General features: G+C 41.2%; 1 protein-coding gene across 2 annotated transcripts; it reads left to right on the top strand.

Moving 5' to 3' along the window:
* Positions 1–910: 910 nt before the first annotated feature.
* LOC105560601 (vacuolar protein sorting-associated protein 13A-like) lies at positions 911–17,897 on the top strand. 2 transcript variants are annotated; one of them, XM_012009845.1, is made up of 50 exons: positions 943–1,249; positions 1,350–1,457; positions 1,544–1,670; positions 1,839–2,001; positions 2,083–2,291; positions 2,397–2,571; positions 2,675–3,150; positions 3,228–3,449; positions 3,524–3,636; positions 3,722–3,930; positions 4,017–4,301; positions 4,367–4,663; positions 4,747–4,879; positions 4,955–5,185; positions 5,255–5,394; positions 5,473–5,570; positions 5,655–5,854; positions 5,925–6,104; positions 6,173–6,362; positions 6,444–6,613; positions 6,695–7,081; positions 7,173–7,339; positions 7,419–7,677; positions 7,816–7,882; positions 8,014–8,342; positions 8,773–8,911; positions 9,017–9,306; positions 9,391–9,562; positions 9,636–9,824; positions 9,898–10,371; positions 10,602–10,756; positions 10,824–11,026; positions 11,356–11,695; positions 11,787–11,999; positions 12,080–12,556; positions 12,817–13,086; positions 13,263–13,616; positions 13,679–13,861; positions 14,146–14,280; positions 14,874–15,025; positions 15,104–15,272; positions 15,351–15,544; positions 15,624–15,810; positions 15,892–16,023; positions 16,295–16,412; positions 16,557–16,680; positions 16,757–16,817; positions 16,891–17,036; positions 17,286–17,412; positions 17,639–17,897. In XM_012009845.1, the coding sequence occupies exons 1-50, from the start codon at positions 1,109–1,111 to the stop codon at positions 17,771–17,773; spliced, it is 10,215 nt and encodes a 3,404-aa protein (XP_011865235.1). In that variant the 5' UTR covers positions 943–1,108; the 3' UTR covers positions 17,774–17,897. The 2 variants fall into 2 exon arrangements, with proteins under 2 accessions (XP_011865236.1, XP_011865235.1); XM_012009846.1 differs by lacking the exons at positions 16,757–16,817; positions 16,891–17,036; positions 17,286–17,412; positions 17,639–17,897 and having other exon boundaries at positions 911–1,249; positions 16,295–16,450; positions 16,557–16,640.
* The last annotated feature ends 19 nt before the right edge of the window (positions 17,898–17,916 follow it).

The raw sequence follows: 17,916 nt of genomic DNA, 5'->3' as shown, positions 1-17,916 counted from the left end.
GACGAATGTAGCGAATAAACGCTCAAAGTTCGACACAGTCCAACTTTTAGCGAATTGATCAAGCAACGCTGAAATTTAAATTATTTTACTTAAAAGTGTATAAAAAAGAAATTATGGCTGAAGGATTTAATCAATTGACAGCACCCAAAAATATAAACGAAGTTAGTACATATTATATACATACAGCAAACATACAGCAAACATACTTATAGGTTAGACTGCTCTTTGTTTCTTATTTATTTATATAAGATAGATTAATTTTGTTATATTGTATTAATAATTATATTTCTTATATTTATTTCTTTTTCATTTATCAAACACATCGCAGCAACTGCAGCAGCTATACGTCGTCTTCTAATTTGAGCTATAACTGCCACTGTATGTTTATAATATTTTACGTACTCGATGTATTGATTATAATATTCCAACTCCATTTTTATGTTGCAGTTGCAGTTATATCAGGTAATGTACTTAGCAATCGTCGCTTTTTAACGCTTGCTTTGCGTTGTGATGAAATGAGCTTCTATTCGCTACATGAAAAGGATAGAGGCGATAGCGAACAGCTTTTTAACGCTGCTTTGCGTGGCGGTGGAGTGGGGGTAAAACGTGACACGTCCATCGCTAGTGACTAGCGACGTATGAAATTGCACCTTTATAGCCGACCACATAAAGACGCCTCTTACTACGTGGGAAGAATTGGAAAAAGATGGAAAAGTTAATCGAAGTTTATCTTGAAAGAAATGGACATTGAAATCACCGGTCAGGGTAATCGGAGTTCGAGGCTCGGGGAAGCCCCGGGCGCGCGTCCAGTTACTTTCTTCAAGTGCAGGAGGTGTAGAGCGAACGCGAGACCCGGAGCAGAGGCGAGCCGGTGCGACGCGCGGACGCGCAGCGGCGGGACCGCGGCTCGGGATCAATAAGGATTGCGGCGGCGTCGCGCATGACTGAATTATTTTGCGAATTGCAACAATCCCGGGGAGGTTATGACGACGGCCCCCCTCCCGGCCCAGGTCGATCCCATATGATCCCGCCGTCTGGCTCGCGGGACAGATAGAAAGCGGCACCGGGTGTTGACGGTCCTCGGCGCGGGGCGACGACGACGGCGACAATGTTCGAGGGGGCCATAGCGGCATTTTTGAACCGCCTGCTGGGCAGGTACGTGGAGGACCTGGACACGGAGCAGTTCAACGTCGGTATATTCTCCGGGGACACGTGCCTCACCGACCTGAAACTGAAGCCGGAGGCTCTGGTACGGTCTCTCTTTCCATTTCTCGCGATTGCCCCGGGGCAAATTTCAAACGTAATTGAATACACCTGCACATCCCTCCCTGACGCGTTTGCCCTTGCAGTATCAGCTGGGATTACCTATTAGAGTAGAGATGGGCTTGATAGGAAAAATTATTTTGAAAATACCATGGTCCGGACTCTTCTCGCAACCCATTGTGATATGCATAGAGGTACTGAACAGACTATGACTGTGTCGCAGTAATAACATATATATATATTATTATTCGTTGAAGTAATGTTGATTTACTTTCTTAAGGATGTATACGCAGTAGCAGTACCTGCATTATCTGGCCCGTACGACCCGGAGATACAGAAACGTTTGATAAGAGCGGAAAAGAAGAAGATACTTGAGGATCTTAAGGAAGATGAAATATTTAGAGCTGGTAAAGACATCTTTATGTAAACGTCACTGAGAAATTTGTTAGTATTTAATTAATGTCTATATATTCTCATAACTCTCTCTCATATGAGTTGTCAAAATTTTATCGTCGGTAAGTAGCTCTTGATTGATTCGATTCGTATCTAAATTAACTTGTAATCTTCTCTTGCAGGTCTACCTCCTCAACTATTCGATGGTCTACTGGCGTCAGTCACTAAGAACTTTCAGATTACTATAAATAATGTACATATTAGATATGAAGAGAAAATATTGCGCAACTTCCTCTGTGCCTGCGGTATATGTATACAAAGTATATCCATAACGACTACTAACAAGTAATTCGACAATGCATACCGTTACGTTTCTTCCGGTTGTGCGTGTGTCCGTTCGCTGTCACTAAAAATGATAAATTCCAGCAAATGGAAGCCCGGGGTGTGTGCTACGAACTCGCAGACGGTGTACCAGCTTGTACGCGCGGAGTCGCTGAGCGTGTACATGGATCACGACACTGAATCCTGTATAAATGTCCAGGGCAATTGGGACATGTCCAATTTGCTCGCGTGGAAGATCACGATGCACAGAGCCCTGCAGACGTTCGGGATGAAGAACAAGGAGTTTCAGTTTTGTACGTTTGAGATATTATTTGTCGACGATGGAGTATCCCGCGTACGAAACAGATCTTTCAAATTCCATCGTGATTTTAACGAAAATCTTCTCTGTTTGTCACAAGTGTTGAAACCTTTCACGGCCAAAATTAAAGTCATCATACACAAAGGGACGGAAACGCAAGCTTCACGCATGTTGGTCGATATTGTACTGCAGGACGTAGCGATGCAATTGTCCGAAACGCAATACGCCACTTTTTGTCATATTTATGACTCTTTGCTACGCGCGACTGTTAACAGGTGAATTTGCGACGCCTAGTGTTCTGTCATTTATTTCAATGTCTTGCGCATTTTCAATCACTTGATGAAACTGACGATTATAAAAACTAACTAATGTCCACAGGCCACACGCTAAGTATCGTCCCGAGAAAAGCGTGTACGAGGAACCGTCATCTTGGTGGAAATACGCGTATAATTTTGTTTTGAATCACTATATTAAGCCGTATACCTGGTCGCACGTAGTCGGGCACAGAAGAAATTACAGGCGATACAAAGTGGCGTGTATCCAAAGTTTGCAACGACCGAACGATACAGAGCTGAAGCTGGATATGCAGAAACACGAGGACAGCTTGACAATATTAAATATAGTGATTGCGAGAGAGCACGCCAGGCAGGAATTGAGAAACAAGGATATCGAGCGAGAGTGCCAAATCACGACAACGAGTCCATCGAAAGTCAATGCAGAAAGTATATTACCGAATAACGATCAAGCACAAAATGTAACAAATGAATGTAACAAGGGTGAAAGTCAGAACGCATTGCCTGAGGAAAATTCATCTGTTTCAAAAGTAAAGTTCGGAAAGACGCTGAAACAGATAGGTGAGCGCATTATTTGGATTATTCTTGGGAATAATCTGTGTCGTTCATCTGGAGAATGTTTGTTTGTTTGTTTGCAGATTATAAATTAAATTTTACTTTGGCAAACTGCTGTCTGAGTCTCCTGAGCAAAGACAAAGAAATGCTGATCGTAACCGTCACACAATTTCTAACAAGTATTGAGGCACGGCCTACGCTATTAGCTTTCAAGATATCCGTTCGTGCTGAAAGTTTCGTAGTTGAAGCTATATCGACTGATGGCGATTTGGTTCCTCTGATTACAGTGGATAATGTATTAACAGGTAATTTACAATCTCCGTGAGCAATTTACAAACTGTTGCAAAGGTACTAATTGTAACTATTACATGTGACACAGGGAATGTGTCTACATATTTTTTGGCGATAGATTTTGAGAAAAATGGATTAAATATGGATCCTATTTTTGAAGTAGCCATAAAGCTGGAAGCTATCGAAGTGACTTATCACCACGTAATTAATGCTCTTACATATTGCTTTAAATAATATTTTGCCTATACAGTTTCTGCGAACTTAATTTTTACGGATTGCTTTTCAGTTTGCCATAGTGGAAATTATAAATTTTTTCAAATTCAACACAAATTACCTTCACGATACGATTCGTGGTGTATACAGACTGTGGGATTACGTCAAGAAAAGATATTTGAACTTTGTGGACGACATTGTCTCGCAGACATTGCGAATCAGTTTCAAAATCGATATAAAGAGTCCTTACATTATATTTCCCGAACACGGATCAATACAAAGGTACGTTTACTACATTCTTGTTGTAGGAAACTAGAGACAAAGAGTGCGCGCTAATATCGTTTCATATATATTTACATTATTTTTAGAGGAGGGCATATACTCGTCCTGGATCTCGGTAACGTAACGCTGACCAACGAGCTTCAGGCAACGAATTTGCAATTGGAAGATGCCACTCTCATGGAGCTAGAAGAATTACTCTACGACAGACTCAATATGGTGTTTTCCGGCGCGCAAATTTTATTCTGTCATTCGGGCGACGATTGGCGCTCGGTGAGAAAACGAAGTGATTCGGAGTATCATTTGTTACCTAAGCTGCAAGCAAATGTGACTCTTTCATACAGTATTAGACCCGAATATCGCCAACTACCACGGTAATATACCTAGTTACGTCGCAATTCCCCGTTTATGCATCGTTTCAACATACAATATTCCACAGGACAAAACTCAATGTACACGTCTCAAACGTGAAGCTTAATCTATCGGAAAGTAAACTGCGACTGCTGGCGTATTTTCTGAATAAATTGCTAGTGTTGTACGAGAACAATATTGAGCAGTATAAAGCTACCTTAAAAAGTTCAATTGGCGGACGAAAGTCGAGTATTATTTTCATTTCGACAAAAGAATTGATGAAAGTACAATCCAGCGTATGCTTGCCATCTGTCACAATGACGCACAGTGATTTTAAGTCTGTCATTAAGGAAGTTGTAACTAATAATGTACCAAAGCTCGATAGGTAATGATTTTACATATTTTATATACAATACATAATATTAATTGCTGTATGAATTTCGATAAAATAATTCCAATTTTTAATAGGAGTGTCGTCTCTTCGGAAGTTAGCGAAGAGGACTTGGAGTTATTATCTAAAACGATTAACTTGTCCGGATTTGATGATAATATATCTCCGTGTAATCACATTAATTTGTTACTTCGATTTGCCATAGGAGAGGCAAGTACAGTTTCATTAGACATCCATATTTTATCCTACGAAAAGACTTGTCATCAATATTGATTTGAAATTTAGTTTTCCGTAAATCTGGAAGATATGACGGACAGTCGAGAACAGCCGTACTTAAACTTGAGATTGCACACCTTGTACTATGAAATGGCTGTAATGGAATACGGTGTTGCTGTTCAGTTTGGCATTGGATCGATTTTTCTGGTCGATAAGACAAACGCTGGCGTTACCGGATCGTATCTGGAACTAATATCCACCGACGAGTCCTACGAAGTCCTTGTTGTGTCGTATCGTAAGGTACTTAACTTATTCAGATTTGCAATGTCCGAAATCGTAAATACCGATTTTCATCGATTTTCTCTTCAGGTTAAATCAAATTGTCCCGACTTCAAGACGCACTTCAAAAATATCGAACGCTCGCTAGTTGTCAATGTGCTGAATGTTAACGTAAACTTTCATAGATCCGCATTGTTGAAAATGAAAGACTACTGGCATAAATTTCAAGCGTAAGTAGGACGATCTATGTGCGAGAAAACAAAAGTCTTGATAGACATTTCACAGAAACGCCAATTGTTTTATTTCAGTGTGTGTCACGATACTCTCTTATTCAAGTACGCCGAAAAGACTTGCAGTAATATTATGAAACGAGAACAGAGGAACGTTGATCCACCCATTCCGCCGGGTACAAATATAAAACTCCAAATATAAAAAGTACTCTTGAATGTAGCATTATTGCAATTAGTTTTACGTTTTATTACTTTTTCAGGCGCAATTAAACTAAACTATTCAACTAGACTCAGCTCATTAGTGGTGCGATTTTGCGATAAGGATATAGATTTAATGGAAATAAAAATCTTGGGCCTGGAAAACGATTGCATCTACAATGCGAACGAGAGAATGGTGTTGCGTGCACATCTCAGGAGCATCCTCGCAGAAGATTTGATTGATGATACGCTTTACTCCAAAGTAATTGCCTCAAATAATGTACATAGTTTGCTTCTACTGTATGCATACATTTTTTTAACTGTATTTAAAGATTTTGACAACCGACGAAGATAAGGTTTTCGATCTGAAATACGTGAGACACACACCAAGATTATATAAATGCTCGGATATCGATACAAAACAGGACGATGTGATGTCAGATGGCACCTTCAAGCTTTCTCTTGGACGAATAAATTGCGTGATCATTTCGAAAATTCTCTACGATTTACGAGTACAGTATATTTATGCCCGATATTTGTATTGTTATAATATCGATACTTATTTTAGCTATCTTCACAGAATTTCGTAATACCGTTTACTTCTACATACTATACACGTTTCTTGTATTACTTGAAAAATAAATTCGTTGGAGGGATTGAGCTATTTAAGAAGAGTGCGACGAAACTGCATATTTTTATCGATATACAAGGGCCTACTTTTTTACTGCCACAAAAGAAGGATGCCCCGAGTCTCTTGGTTTTTGATACAGGTAAAGAATTGTATTTGAAGCAAGTACGGATTGCAAATTGAGAGGATATTCTTGTAATTTGATTACAAAATTTATTTCCAGGTGTACTGTCGGTTGAAAACTTTTTTAAGAAGAGCGGGCAGTCAGCACAATCGAGCAAAGCGACCGCTAGCGACAGCAATCAATTGATAATCGATAACATTTTGGTAAAATTGAAATCTATGACTGTGTCTAGAGCAATTATGACTCTGACTCGAGATTTAGAAGTCCAGGTAAAACCGGACATTTTAATTGATTTAGTCGCCGTGGTGGATTGTTACAATTAGAATAATATCACGTACATATAATTTCAGGAACCCATAATCGAACCTATACAAATTCAGTTTGATATCAAGAGAAAAACGGAGTACCGTAGCATTATTGAATATCAAACTTATGGCTTATTCAACATGCAGGGAGCTATTGATATCATAAATATAAACTTAAGCCAGAGAGACCTTAAGTCTCTCATATCAGTGTGGCAAGATAATATTTCTAAGGTACCGTTGCTTAAGAAAGTCGGTGAGACCGAGGATAGAATTTCAACGCAAGACTCCCAAAAGAAAATCAACCACGACGACGATGTTATGGTTAAGAAACTGGAAAACTTCTTAACGCACAACGAAACAGCACTGTGCGAAATTAATATAAAACTTACGTTGGAGGGTTTGCAATTAAATTTATTTATGGATACGGAAGAGGTACACATTCTAGTTTAATGCCCGCCCGAATATCGATGTCGATTTTTACTTCTATATTGTCTTTATTACCTTTTATTACGTTGTATTGCAGGTGTTGAGCTCGCCCGTGCGCGATTTAAATCACGGTTTGTGCAAGCTGAGCTTCGGAGAAACTGTCAACACGTGGGATTTTTACAGCGACAAGAGTTTGAAAATGAAATTGTCTCTGCAAAGCTGTTTATTGCAGGACACTCGCAAGGACTCGGTCGTTGAGAAGAGGTATTGCGTCCCGTTGTATAGCTGAGAATTGATAGAATGTTAATGGTACCGAGAATTGCAGTTTCGTTTCCTGTTTTAGGATAATACAATCGCCGGCGATATCCTTAGAGAAGAACTTGGAGTCTTGTATTTCTGTGTCGATGTCTCCTATAGTCGATGTCACATACAGTCGTACTCAAGCAGAGGAAAAGTGTTTCGACATTCTTATTCAGGACATACGAATTAATTTGTCTGTGCCTTTCTTGATGCACTTGGGACGCTATTTTCTAGACTCCTTACCAGGCGAACAGATAGAGAAAGGAATTATCAACCACGGATATGATAATAATAACCAGACGGTAAATAATTTATTCAGATAGTTATTAAGAATATTCCTAATATTCTGTACTACTATACTTCTTCCCGTATACATATATTTCTATTTCAAATATTAATAATCGAATTAATTTCCCAAATTTTATTTGATTTCAATCAAGAACCGGAATGTTTTAAATGCAGAAATTGATAAATTAAATCGCTCCCAATATTTTAAGGAGCAACCAGGTAGTTTGTCTATGTGTATGTGTATGCATGTGATATAAAAATCGTTTTATTCAGTAGCAGTGTGCAATGTATGTAAAACTTTGTGTAATTACAAACGGGAAAAGCAAAGTAAATAATTCTAATGTGTTTAGGCACTTCTATATCAATTCGAATACAAAAGCCTGACATCTTTCTATTCGGCGACTTGGAGAAGAGTAACACGCACGTGATACGGATGCAGGCGGAAGTGTTTATTGAAAGTAGCAGACACAGCCGGTCTTCTTCGATAGTCTGCACCCTGACCAACGTCAATGCCAAGACTAAAGGACAGGGGAATTACGAGTTCCCGTGTTGGTTGTTACGTCCCTGTGATGTAGAAATTTGTAAAAACAAGTTGTCTTGCGGTAACGAAGAAATTACCGTTGTTATAAATAGTATTAATATACATCTATCAGCAGAAGTAATTCATACTTTTATCGACGTGAGTATCATATGACTTAAACTGGATCGGAAATGTGTATAAAATATGTATATGTAGAGCGATTTTTAGAGTAAGGTGACCAAATTCGAATCAGATATACCAAATGCGGATCGAAAATTTGATGAGTCGCTAATGAGCGACACAAACACACGTCGATGTCTCTTGTGATATCGACAATATAGCATAAAGTTGTAAATTTAATATATAAAAGAGTCAAATTTAAGCGAATTCCTTTAAAATGTCAACTCAAATTTTTCATCCAAATTTGGCCATCTTACCGTATTTACGGAGACTAGAGACTAAAAAAAGGACTGCATTTATTTCTTGAAGTATTGAAACAGTTAAAAATCATTATCTATATCGCTATATAAAGTATGTATACTTAAATTGATTATGTCGTATACGTATATTATTAATATCTATATTTCAGATATTGAATGAAGCATCGACTTTCCTGAACAGTATTAATTTGAAAACGGACGACGGCAGCAATCAGAGTGCAAACGTGCACAATAATTTCTGGACGCCAAGAAAAGTTTCCAGCATACCGTATAAGAAAACTGACGAAGGTAAATCACATATCCACGTATATTGCAGACGTACTCCGTTTGAATTCCATCACCTGTTGGTATTCGTTTAAACAAATTTGTATTTTTACCGCGCGCATCGCTCAGGTGAAACGGAATTGTATCGCCGTCGCCACGATCACGTAACATTCAACTTGAGACCCGTACTAATGTGTTTTCTGCTGGAAATGGAGTACGCCGTGGGAAGATTTCCAGTAGTGAAAATGGAGACTGTCGTCACCGCTACCGTTAACGATTGGCGTAACAATTTTCACCTCGAGTCCAACGTAAAACTTCACGCGTTCTGCTACAATAGAGCTCGCCAGAATTGGGAGCCGTTCGTGGAGTTCTGCACGAGAGACGACGCAAACTATAGACCATGGGAATTCACTGTCAAGGTTGCTAATATCATCGTGCTGCACTCCGTGCATTTATTAAGTGTTTATTAGCTTTGTACTATCAGCAAATTTTTATTTCCTCAGACATATCGAGGCGAAGCGAATATGATTAACTCTAATTGGACGGATCCTTGCCATCACATGAAGCAAGATCCAGTAAAAGCGAAAAGGAAAGACGCGCAATATAACGGAGAGGATATGACGGACATGACATTTATTGGACCTGACGCCGATGTGATATCAATCACGAGGAAAGGTGAAATGATTCATCTATCAACCGCACGGAAGTGTTACTTGGATTTTTGAGTAAATATATTTTTAACGAACAGAGCCTGAAACCTATGCGACATACGAGGATGAATCCGACACGGACGACGACGAGGGCGATACGAAATTAACGAGGATCTCGAGTTATCTGTTCAATAGTAACAGCGACGACGAAGAAAGCGATTCCGACGACTCGAGTACGAACGAGGACGAGGAATTTGAATTGATACTGGATTGCAATACCGAATGTTGTACGTAAATTCGAACGTATTAAATCTCAACTGTTGACGCCAGTGTTTCCAACATGTTCCATTTTTCGCGCAGATAATCCCGCCGCACGTACGCCGGCGAAAACGCAGAATCTCTCGGCGCCGCACATCATTCTGTATTCGGAGGACACAGTTAACATTACCATAACGCAAGACATGATCGCGACGTGGAGCGCGATCTCGAACGCGTTCACGCAGGCGAGGGGCGGAATCCCGTTCGTGCCCACTAACACGCGGGAGTTGACTATGCTGAACGACATAGGTCACGCGAGCCGAGTGGAGCTGCTTGCCCAAGAAGAGGCGGACGGGAACAGTGGCACGCGTGTCGTGGCAACGTACAGCTTCCACGACGGCAGCTCGCCGATCAGCGTGCCCAGCAGTCCTGAAAACGAACAGGCTGATCTCACGAGTCCCCAGTGGGCCGGAAAGGAAGCCGTGATCGTGTCGGAGTGTAAAGTTTTCCCCACCGACTCACCGGTCAACATCTACAAGTCGATTACCGGCGAGCTCCTTCGCATCGTGTTTGAGGGTAACTTTCGAAAAATACCCCAAGAGTCATAAATACGAGTACAATTACATAAGTACAATTACATGATACAATAATACAAATGCAAATTACGCTCGTTTCTACCAACGCAGTTTAACTTTAATCTCGGCTCAACTTACTTTATATCTTTTTCTAAGTTTTACGAATTAAACCGAGATTAAAATTAATTAGCATTGGTAGAAATGTGCATCAATCTTCTATCTTTAATGCAGGTTTCGAGGACGTGCTGGTATATTGCCCGAAGAAAGAAACATGTAATCTCGTATCGCTTCGTCCCGTGAGACACGATGTTCGTTATTACCTGGTGATAGAGGCGTCGATTAACAATTATTTGCACCGTACGATTTGCGTGCGGTCCCCGTTACAGGTAATGCGACCTCGCTTATCTATTTAGCGTCGCTTCCAGCCTCCGCTGATCGCGCGATACATTTCAGTTTCGAAACGAGACCTCGTACGCGCTGGGACTTTATTACAAGAAAGCGGTGACAGACAAATTGGGTCTGACGCCAACCGGCGAAACTACGAATCCCTTCGATGATAATGTGAGAATGGCGATCATAGAACCTGACGCAACTTATAACATCCCCCTGTACATCGCGTACCATTGCCCGATACACGTTCTTCCCGCGTATCTAGAGTAAGCAAAATCTGAAGTAGCCCGACAATGTGTAAATTTATTTATACAGTGTCGGTCAAAATTATATCATCTTTCGATTTTTTGAATATAACTAGTTTTAAACGAATGAAAAATCCGAGTATCAGTTTTGTCAAACTTCATTGCCCTTCATGTACAAGATGAACCTGTCACCAGGTTTCTACTGTAAAATTTTGAGCACATTCAATGCACTTTGACGAAAGTTATGCTTAGAAAACCTAAAGGTGATCTAATCTTGGCCGGTACTGTAAGAGATCGTAAAATAAGATAAAAGATGTTGTACGTTATACTAACGGATGTATCATCTGTAGGAAGTATCAAGTCAGTGACGAAGGGATTTATTGGAAAGACCTGAGGGGTACAGCGAATGCATTTAAAGACGTGTGCTGCGGGGCGAAAGGCGACAATAATTGTAACGTATTCTGTGTCAGGGCGATAAGCACGGAACTCCCGTTAATGACTCGTCCGTCGGGCTGCCAAGTGCCGAATTACTTGATTAATATCGTACCACCTCTCGTTTTCAATAATCAGTTGCCCTTCGTCATCGATGTCAGTATACCTGGCATCAATTACGAGGTGAAAATCGAACCCGGGGAGAAAATAAACATGCACTCGCTGAATCACAGCAATAACGTGCAGTTTGTCTTCAAGGTACGTAGAAGCGTCGTTCGAAAGAAACCAACCGTGTACATTTGTATTGCGTTGCATCGTTTAATTATACAGTTTCAATAATTTTATATAGATACACAACTATTTAGGCACGTCTTGGATGGGCGCGGTGAAACTAAATATGAATCTAGAACGCAAGTTCGTGTTAATGTCTACAGATAGCGAGTCGGACTTAACGAAGCCTTTCTTGCTGTGCTTAGAGCTGTGCAAGATTCTCAGTTGGAACATCATTATACAGTCGCAGTATTGGATAATAAATAAGACTGGTTTGCCGTTGTTTATCCAGGTGAGCCAAACGGCGACACATCGCTTGGTTTCCACGACAATAAGTGGTCACATGATCTCCTAATAACATTCGTCCCGTAGGACTGCCATTCTCATGTGACGTACGAAATGCCGGAAGAGGAGTTGATGGTGTTCTCCCAAAAGAACAATAAAAAGAGCATGGTACGGTTAAGGGCCCATCAGTCCGAATGGTCAATGTCATTTGGACTGGACGGAATCACGTCGATGTCGTTGATCGTATGTCGCGATATCGAACGCGGACGAAAGTATCAGATCTTAACGGAGATAGAGAGCTCCCGTTTGTCGCCGATCTTCACCAAGATTATAACGTTTCTACCGTACTTCTTCATCTGCAACAAAACCAAGAAGGCCTTGAGGTTCATGGAGGAGAATGAAGAGGCCGATCTCTGGAACGACCTCTTACCCGGGCAGGAGATGTCGTTCTGGCCCGCCACCGAGTCCATGAAGATGAAAATTAAGTGGCGGAACAGCCAATTGGTCTCGCAACACTTTGATATTACGCACGCGGGTAAAACCGTGCTGAGAATGGATAACGGGGTAAGATAACGCCTGTTATGGACAAGTCTTTATTAAAGAAAAATTTCATTTAATTTATGTTGTCGATTAAAGGCTTCTTACGTCCATTATTCCATTACTTCCACTATTCTACCAATGCAGATTAACTTCGACCTCAGTTTAAATTACTTTTTATCTTTTTCTGGTTTCTAGAATTGAAAGAAAGATAAAAACCTAAACCGGAATTAAAATTAATCTGCATTGGTAGAAATGTGGGCATTACAAAGACTTTGTAATTACAGTCGGCGCTATGCGTGGAGATCGAAGGCGGCGTCAATACCCCATACCGCATAACGTTCCGGAGATACAATACCGGCGACATACCCGTGAGAGTGGATAATCTCTGCGACAAACTGTTTCTGAAGTTAAATCAAGTTGATTTAGGCCAAGTCGCTCTGCTCAAGCCGTTCCAAAGTTTGCTGTATACTTGGGACGATCCTACTCAGACCAGAGAATTGATTTGGAACGTTTACAATAATAACGCGGTCGGCTATAGAGCGCAGTTCGAGACGGTAGTGGATAAATATATTTCTAATATCGGACTTTAATTTCCCAATATACTTTTAACTAAATTTTCCGGCTTGCATTCATTGTTTCCCGTGGGAGATCAATTTTTCTAGATTAAAAAAAAATCCAATTTCTTCGCGCAGACTTATTGCCTGACACTTACATCTGTTAATATCCTTAGGACGGCTGCGGGCACGAAAGGGTGTCCTTCATAACCATCGAACGACGCCACAGCGCGTCTCATTCTTCCGTCACTCCCAAGTCACTGGCGAATACGAAGTCGTGGTCGGAGGACACGAGCGGGAGTGTCAATCACGTTCCCAACGTGGAGACCGAAGCGAAGTTGCAAACTTCGTTAGAGCATGTGCAGCAGGGTGAAACAGAGGTTTATTGGGTGAGCTACATGGAGGGTGAGCAACGCGTGCTGCTGTTCACGCAGCACGAAAACGTGTACCTGAAAGCGAGGAGCATCATCGATCCAGAAGCGAGCAAGAGAGAAATATTCTTGTCAATCGCATCTATCGGAATCAGCGTTGTAAGTGACGAGCGATCCTGCGTTTCAAGCGTGATCCAAGATTAATATATTTTCTTTCGTAGGTTGTACAGGAATCCAATAACGTCAGACGGGAATTAATGTACGCCAGTGTGATCGACTCCGCCGCGCATTGGGAGCTCTACTTCAGCAAACGATGGAGGAATCTGTCGCTGGAGCTGAGCGCCTGGTTAGAAAATAAATATACGAATTCCGCGAAGACGGCGCAGCTCGAGAATTTCATTGATGTACGTCTAATGCCAATTTAAAAAACTGTTGTATTGCGAATGTGTCGTTCATTATGTAGAGCTCGTAAATCTTAATTCTAGCTTCCGCACAATTTTGTTAGCATTTAATAAAATATAGAGTGCTATTGTCCATTATATAAATTGTATGTTAAATGATAAGTTTTCTGTTAGCATAGAAAAGAATATTTTCATGTATTGTAAACTGTCATTATCTCTTTGGCTTTTCGCACAGCGAAGTGCCTTATTACGCAGGTCTCTGACAGGCCTTTTCAAATCTTTTGCAGGTTGACTTTACAAAAATGCAGATGACCAAGCCGTTCTTCGGCAAACTACGAAGGACGTATTCGCCAGGTGTCTGGTTGCATTGCAGGGAATCCACGACGCTTTGTTACTTGCAAGGATATATTCACAGAATACAGGTATACGAGTAACACGCGGAGAGAATCTCCTCTTAAAATTTGTCCCGAAAATTGTGTAATCGTAGGACAACCATTTTGAAGAACTTTATGAGAGTTTTCTGAAATGTTAAAAGAGTGAGAACAAGATCGGCCCCGTTTTTTTCGCATTCGATTTTAGTCACAAAGTAGGTACCAAACGAAAGGTCTTTTAGAGATATCGGGCTCCAAAAGTTCCCAGGACGTAAGCGATGAAGCCGTCTGGACAGACATCAGCCATTTGTTTAGAATGGAATGGAACCTTTGGAGCCCGATATCCCTGGAACGTTAAAAAGGTACACTCTGAGACTGACATATCTGTAATCAGCTTGACGAGACCTTTCGTTTGGTACCTACTTTGTGACCAAAATCGAATGGGGGAAAAAATGGGGCCATTTGCCTATGGACATTTGTTCTCACTCGCTGTTCAAAGTAAAAATTTTAAGTTCTTCAAAACGCCATGTTATCCCACGATTACATGATTTGCAGGGTAAATGTTAAAAGAAAATTCTCCGTGTATATATGCAAAACAAATATACATATATGTATATACATATATAAATTTCTCTGGCTTGCAGATCGATAATCAACTGAACGAAGCTACCCTTCCGGTAGTCTTGTATCCCGATTTGCAAAAGACTTTTGTGAATTTTGCTGGAAGCCGCAGATTGAAGCATTGCTTGGAGTTCTCGTATCTGAAACAACGCAAATTGAGGAGTATTGTTTACAAGTGCGTGCGCACAGATGTCGCGTGTTAACGCCCGGACTTTTTTCGTAATGACTTTCATACGACAATTTTCTCTTCCAGAGGGATATGCGTTATCGTGAGGGAGTTCAATTTGAATCTAGAAGAGGCTTTTCTCTGCTCCTTGATCAATTTGATTCCTAAGACACCAGAAACCAAACACTCGATCGCCGCGAAACTCAGGAGGGACGTGTCCAACATGCGCGTTCCTTCGGTTCACAAAATTAGTAATGTAATGTCTAATCTCGCGCACAATTTCGACGCGTTATAAATGCATGGTCTTTGACTGATTCACGTGTATGAATCGCAGGACGCAAACAGCAAGAGGAAGAATTTGGTAGAGCGGATATACATCTCTCCGATAGTATTGCGCTTGAAATTATTGGCAAACACGGATGGACTTAACGCGCGTAACTTCAGCAATGTACTCGGTTATCACAACGTTCTTCGATTTATCTTCGAGTACGCGGAGAAGGGTACGTTTGAGAGGAACGTTGAATTCAGGTGAGCGATTACGATTTGGATGAAACTGGAAGGCGCGCGCGACAGTAAAGTCTCATCTCATTTGCTCTTACTCGTTCAGATTGCCCGAGTATCGAAAGAGCTTCATTGCCGCGGACAGCGAGCGATTCCTCCCGCATCTTTCGCGCGTTTACGTGGCGCAGATTATGGAGCAGTTCCACGTGTTGGTGCGCTTAACCACTGTCCTGGGAAATCAGTACGGCTACAACTTTAAGTCATCGGGGAGCAGTTTCTGCGAGCCGGATTTGGTAAGCAAGCGAAAGCGATATGTGTCGCGAATGATACATCTTTCGTCTCGAACACGGCGCTAATTTACGGTGAGTTTGTAGCTGTTGATGTGCGGAGACGAGTCTGCGGAGAGGCTGGCACACGAGGTCGCGTGCGAGCTGGGACACGCTACGTCCGACGGTATGCAAGCCTCGTTTTTAAGCGGCCACGACGCTCACACGCTTCATTACAAGGTACGCTATAAAACTGCGGGAGAACCAAAAATTAGCCGCTCTTTCCCATCTTAACGAAAAGCCTAAGCTTTTAATTTTCGACACTATCTGACGATTAAATTCTCGATTTTCATTAAGTCGCAAAGTCCAATAGAAATTAAATCGTCGGTTTAAAAAATTTCAAGCTGTTGGACAATTTTGGTTCTTACTGTTAAAAATACTCGTAAGCTCCTGGAAATATTTCGTGCAGCGATTGAAAATAGAAACTGGAACACGCGTCATTTCGTTTCAGATGAAAGATACAAATTATCAGAATCCAGATGTGCCGCCTTCAGTGTTTTTAGTCGATCATTCGTTCGCCACAGAAATCGATTTGGAGACCTCCGGCTTGATCACTACGTCGACGAACAGTGAGTAAACCGTTGCTGGTCGTAATGTACGAGTGGATGTAAGTGGGATCATACATAGTCGTGCTGCGCACATCTGTTGATTCGCTCATTGCCGTTTCATTTCCGGCTGCGACGTTTTTTTATTAAATCTCTTGCAACTGACAGGCATTCATCGAGAAGAATTAAGATATTTCTTCAAAACGTTGGGAAAGAAAACCTCTGTGCTGTTCAAGGCGGAAAGTTCTTGTTTGAAAACTTATTCGAAACTGATAGCGGACATGATAAAAAGGTATCAGCGCTACCAGCACTATTTTTCTCTCGTCGTTAACGACGTTTAACTTAAAGGCGAACTGTCTGCCTTGCAGGACGCAGGAAGTGGGTCTCGTATCCAGAGTGCGACTGCCGCGATATATTAATCCACACTTCGTGAGTACCATCGGAAATCCGCGACCTCCCAATCATCTTCTTTGAATCACTAACAATTAATATTGTTATTTAGGGTGTGGAGCTGTTCTCGACGCACAAAGCGAAGGGAGCGTACTTGTTGAACGCTATAAGTAAAGGTCACTGCGTGCAGAACGATTCTTATTGGGGACACGCTGCGCTCCATAGCGACGGAAAGTACATTACACTCGTATCTTTGCAGTAAGTCACTCGCAATAATTATACCAAGTGTCTCAGGCGTCTTTGGTCCATGGATCCATCGAGCCATTTAAGGGTGACAGAAGGCTAGCTAAATCTGCGACTTGTATGGTATAGAGTCGAATTCATTGACGCGTATGTTTAATGTTGTGCCCGTAATATCGACAGCGAAAGAGCCTGAGAAAAAAATTATTGTATTAACTCTTTCTAATCCAGAATGTAAAAGGAAGTAAATCCTCGGGTCTTTTTTAGACGAATATACTATATCGAGAAGGGAAATACATGGGGATCGTGGAACGTGAAGTGGACTCTAGAGACTAATCAATTGCTGTCACCACCAACTGTCGCCAAGGACAAGCTCGTTTTGCATATAACGGAGGTAATTGTTACGGTGTATCCCCAAAATTGATTTAGTGCGATCGTAATTATCCAAATACAGAGAATTGCGGCACGAATAATTTTGTTCGTTAAAAATGCGCGAGTTGCGATTCGTCGCGTTAAACAAATTCGAATTATAAGTGCAACAGTAGGATATTGGACAATGGCGTCGTTCTGTTGTCGATCGATCGACGGTCGCGAATGATTGCGTTCAATTTAATTTCTAGAACGAGGAAAAGACATCGTCGTCTATGGTAGACTGGTACGTGGAGAGCGAGGTCGCGGACATCCTAGAATGGCTGTGTCGCAAAATGAACAACGCAATGATCTTGAACATGGAGAGCGGCATTTGTTCCAAATGAGAATGAGGAGTTCGTTGACGAGGCCACCGTAAGGAGGAAACAAAGAACAAAGAGGATGAAGAGATCAGTGTATTTACATATTTAGTTCGACGTAATAAAAGTCTATACGGTGAATGAAAAAAAAGGAGAAAAACGCTATATAT

Source organism: Vollenhovia emeryi, unplaced genomic scaffold (genome assembly GCF_000949405.1).
Source record: "Vollenhovia emeryi isolate VEMERY1.0 unplaced genomic scaffold, V.emery_V1.0 DF939227.1, whole genome shotgun sequence".
Lineage (NCBI taxonomy): Eukaryota > Metazoa > Arthropoda > Insecta > Hymenoptera > Formicidae > Vollenhovia > Vollenhovia emeryi.
Note: the sequence above shows the minus strand (reverse complement) of the source record. Positions and strands in the feature narration are given on the sequence as shown.

Excerpts from the sequence above, each read along its gene's own strand:
- LOC105560601 (XM_012009845.1), top strand. The coding sequence starts at position 1,109 with ATGTTCGAGGGGGCCATAGCGGCATTTTTGAACCGCCTGCTGGGCAGG. Across the intron at positions 4,302-4,366 it reads GAATATCGCCAACTACCACG|GACAAAACTCAATGTACACG; the intron begins GTAATATACCTA and ends AATATTCCACAG. Across the intron at positions 14,281-14,873 it reads GATATATTCACAGAATACAG|ATCGATAATCAACTGAACGA; the intron begins GTATACGAGTAA and ends TCTGGCTTGCAG.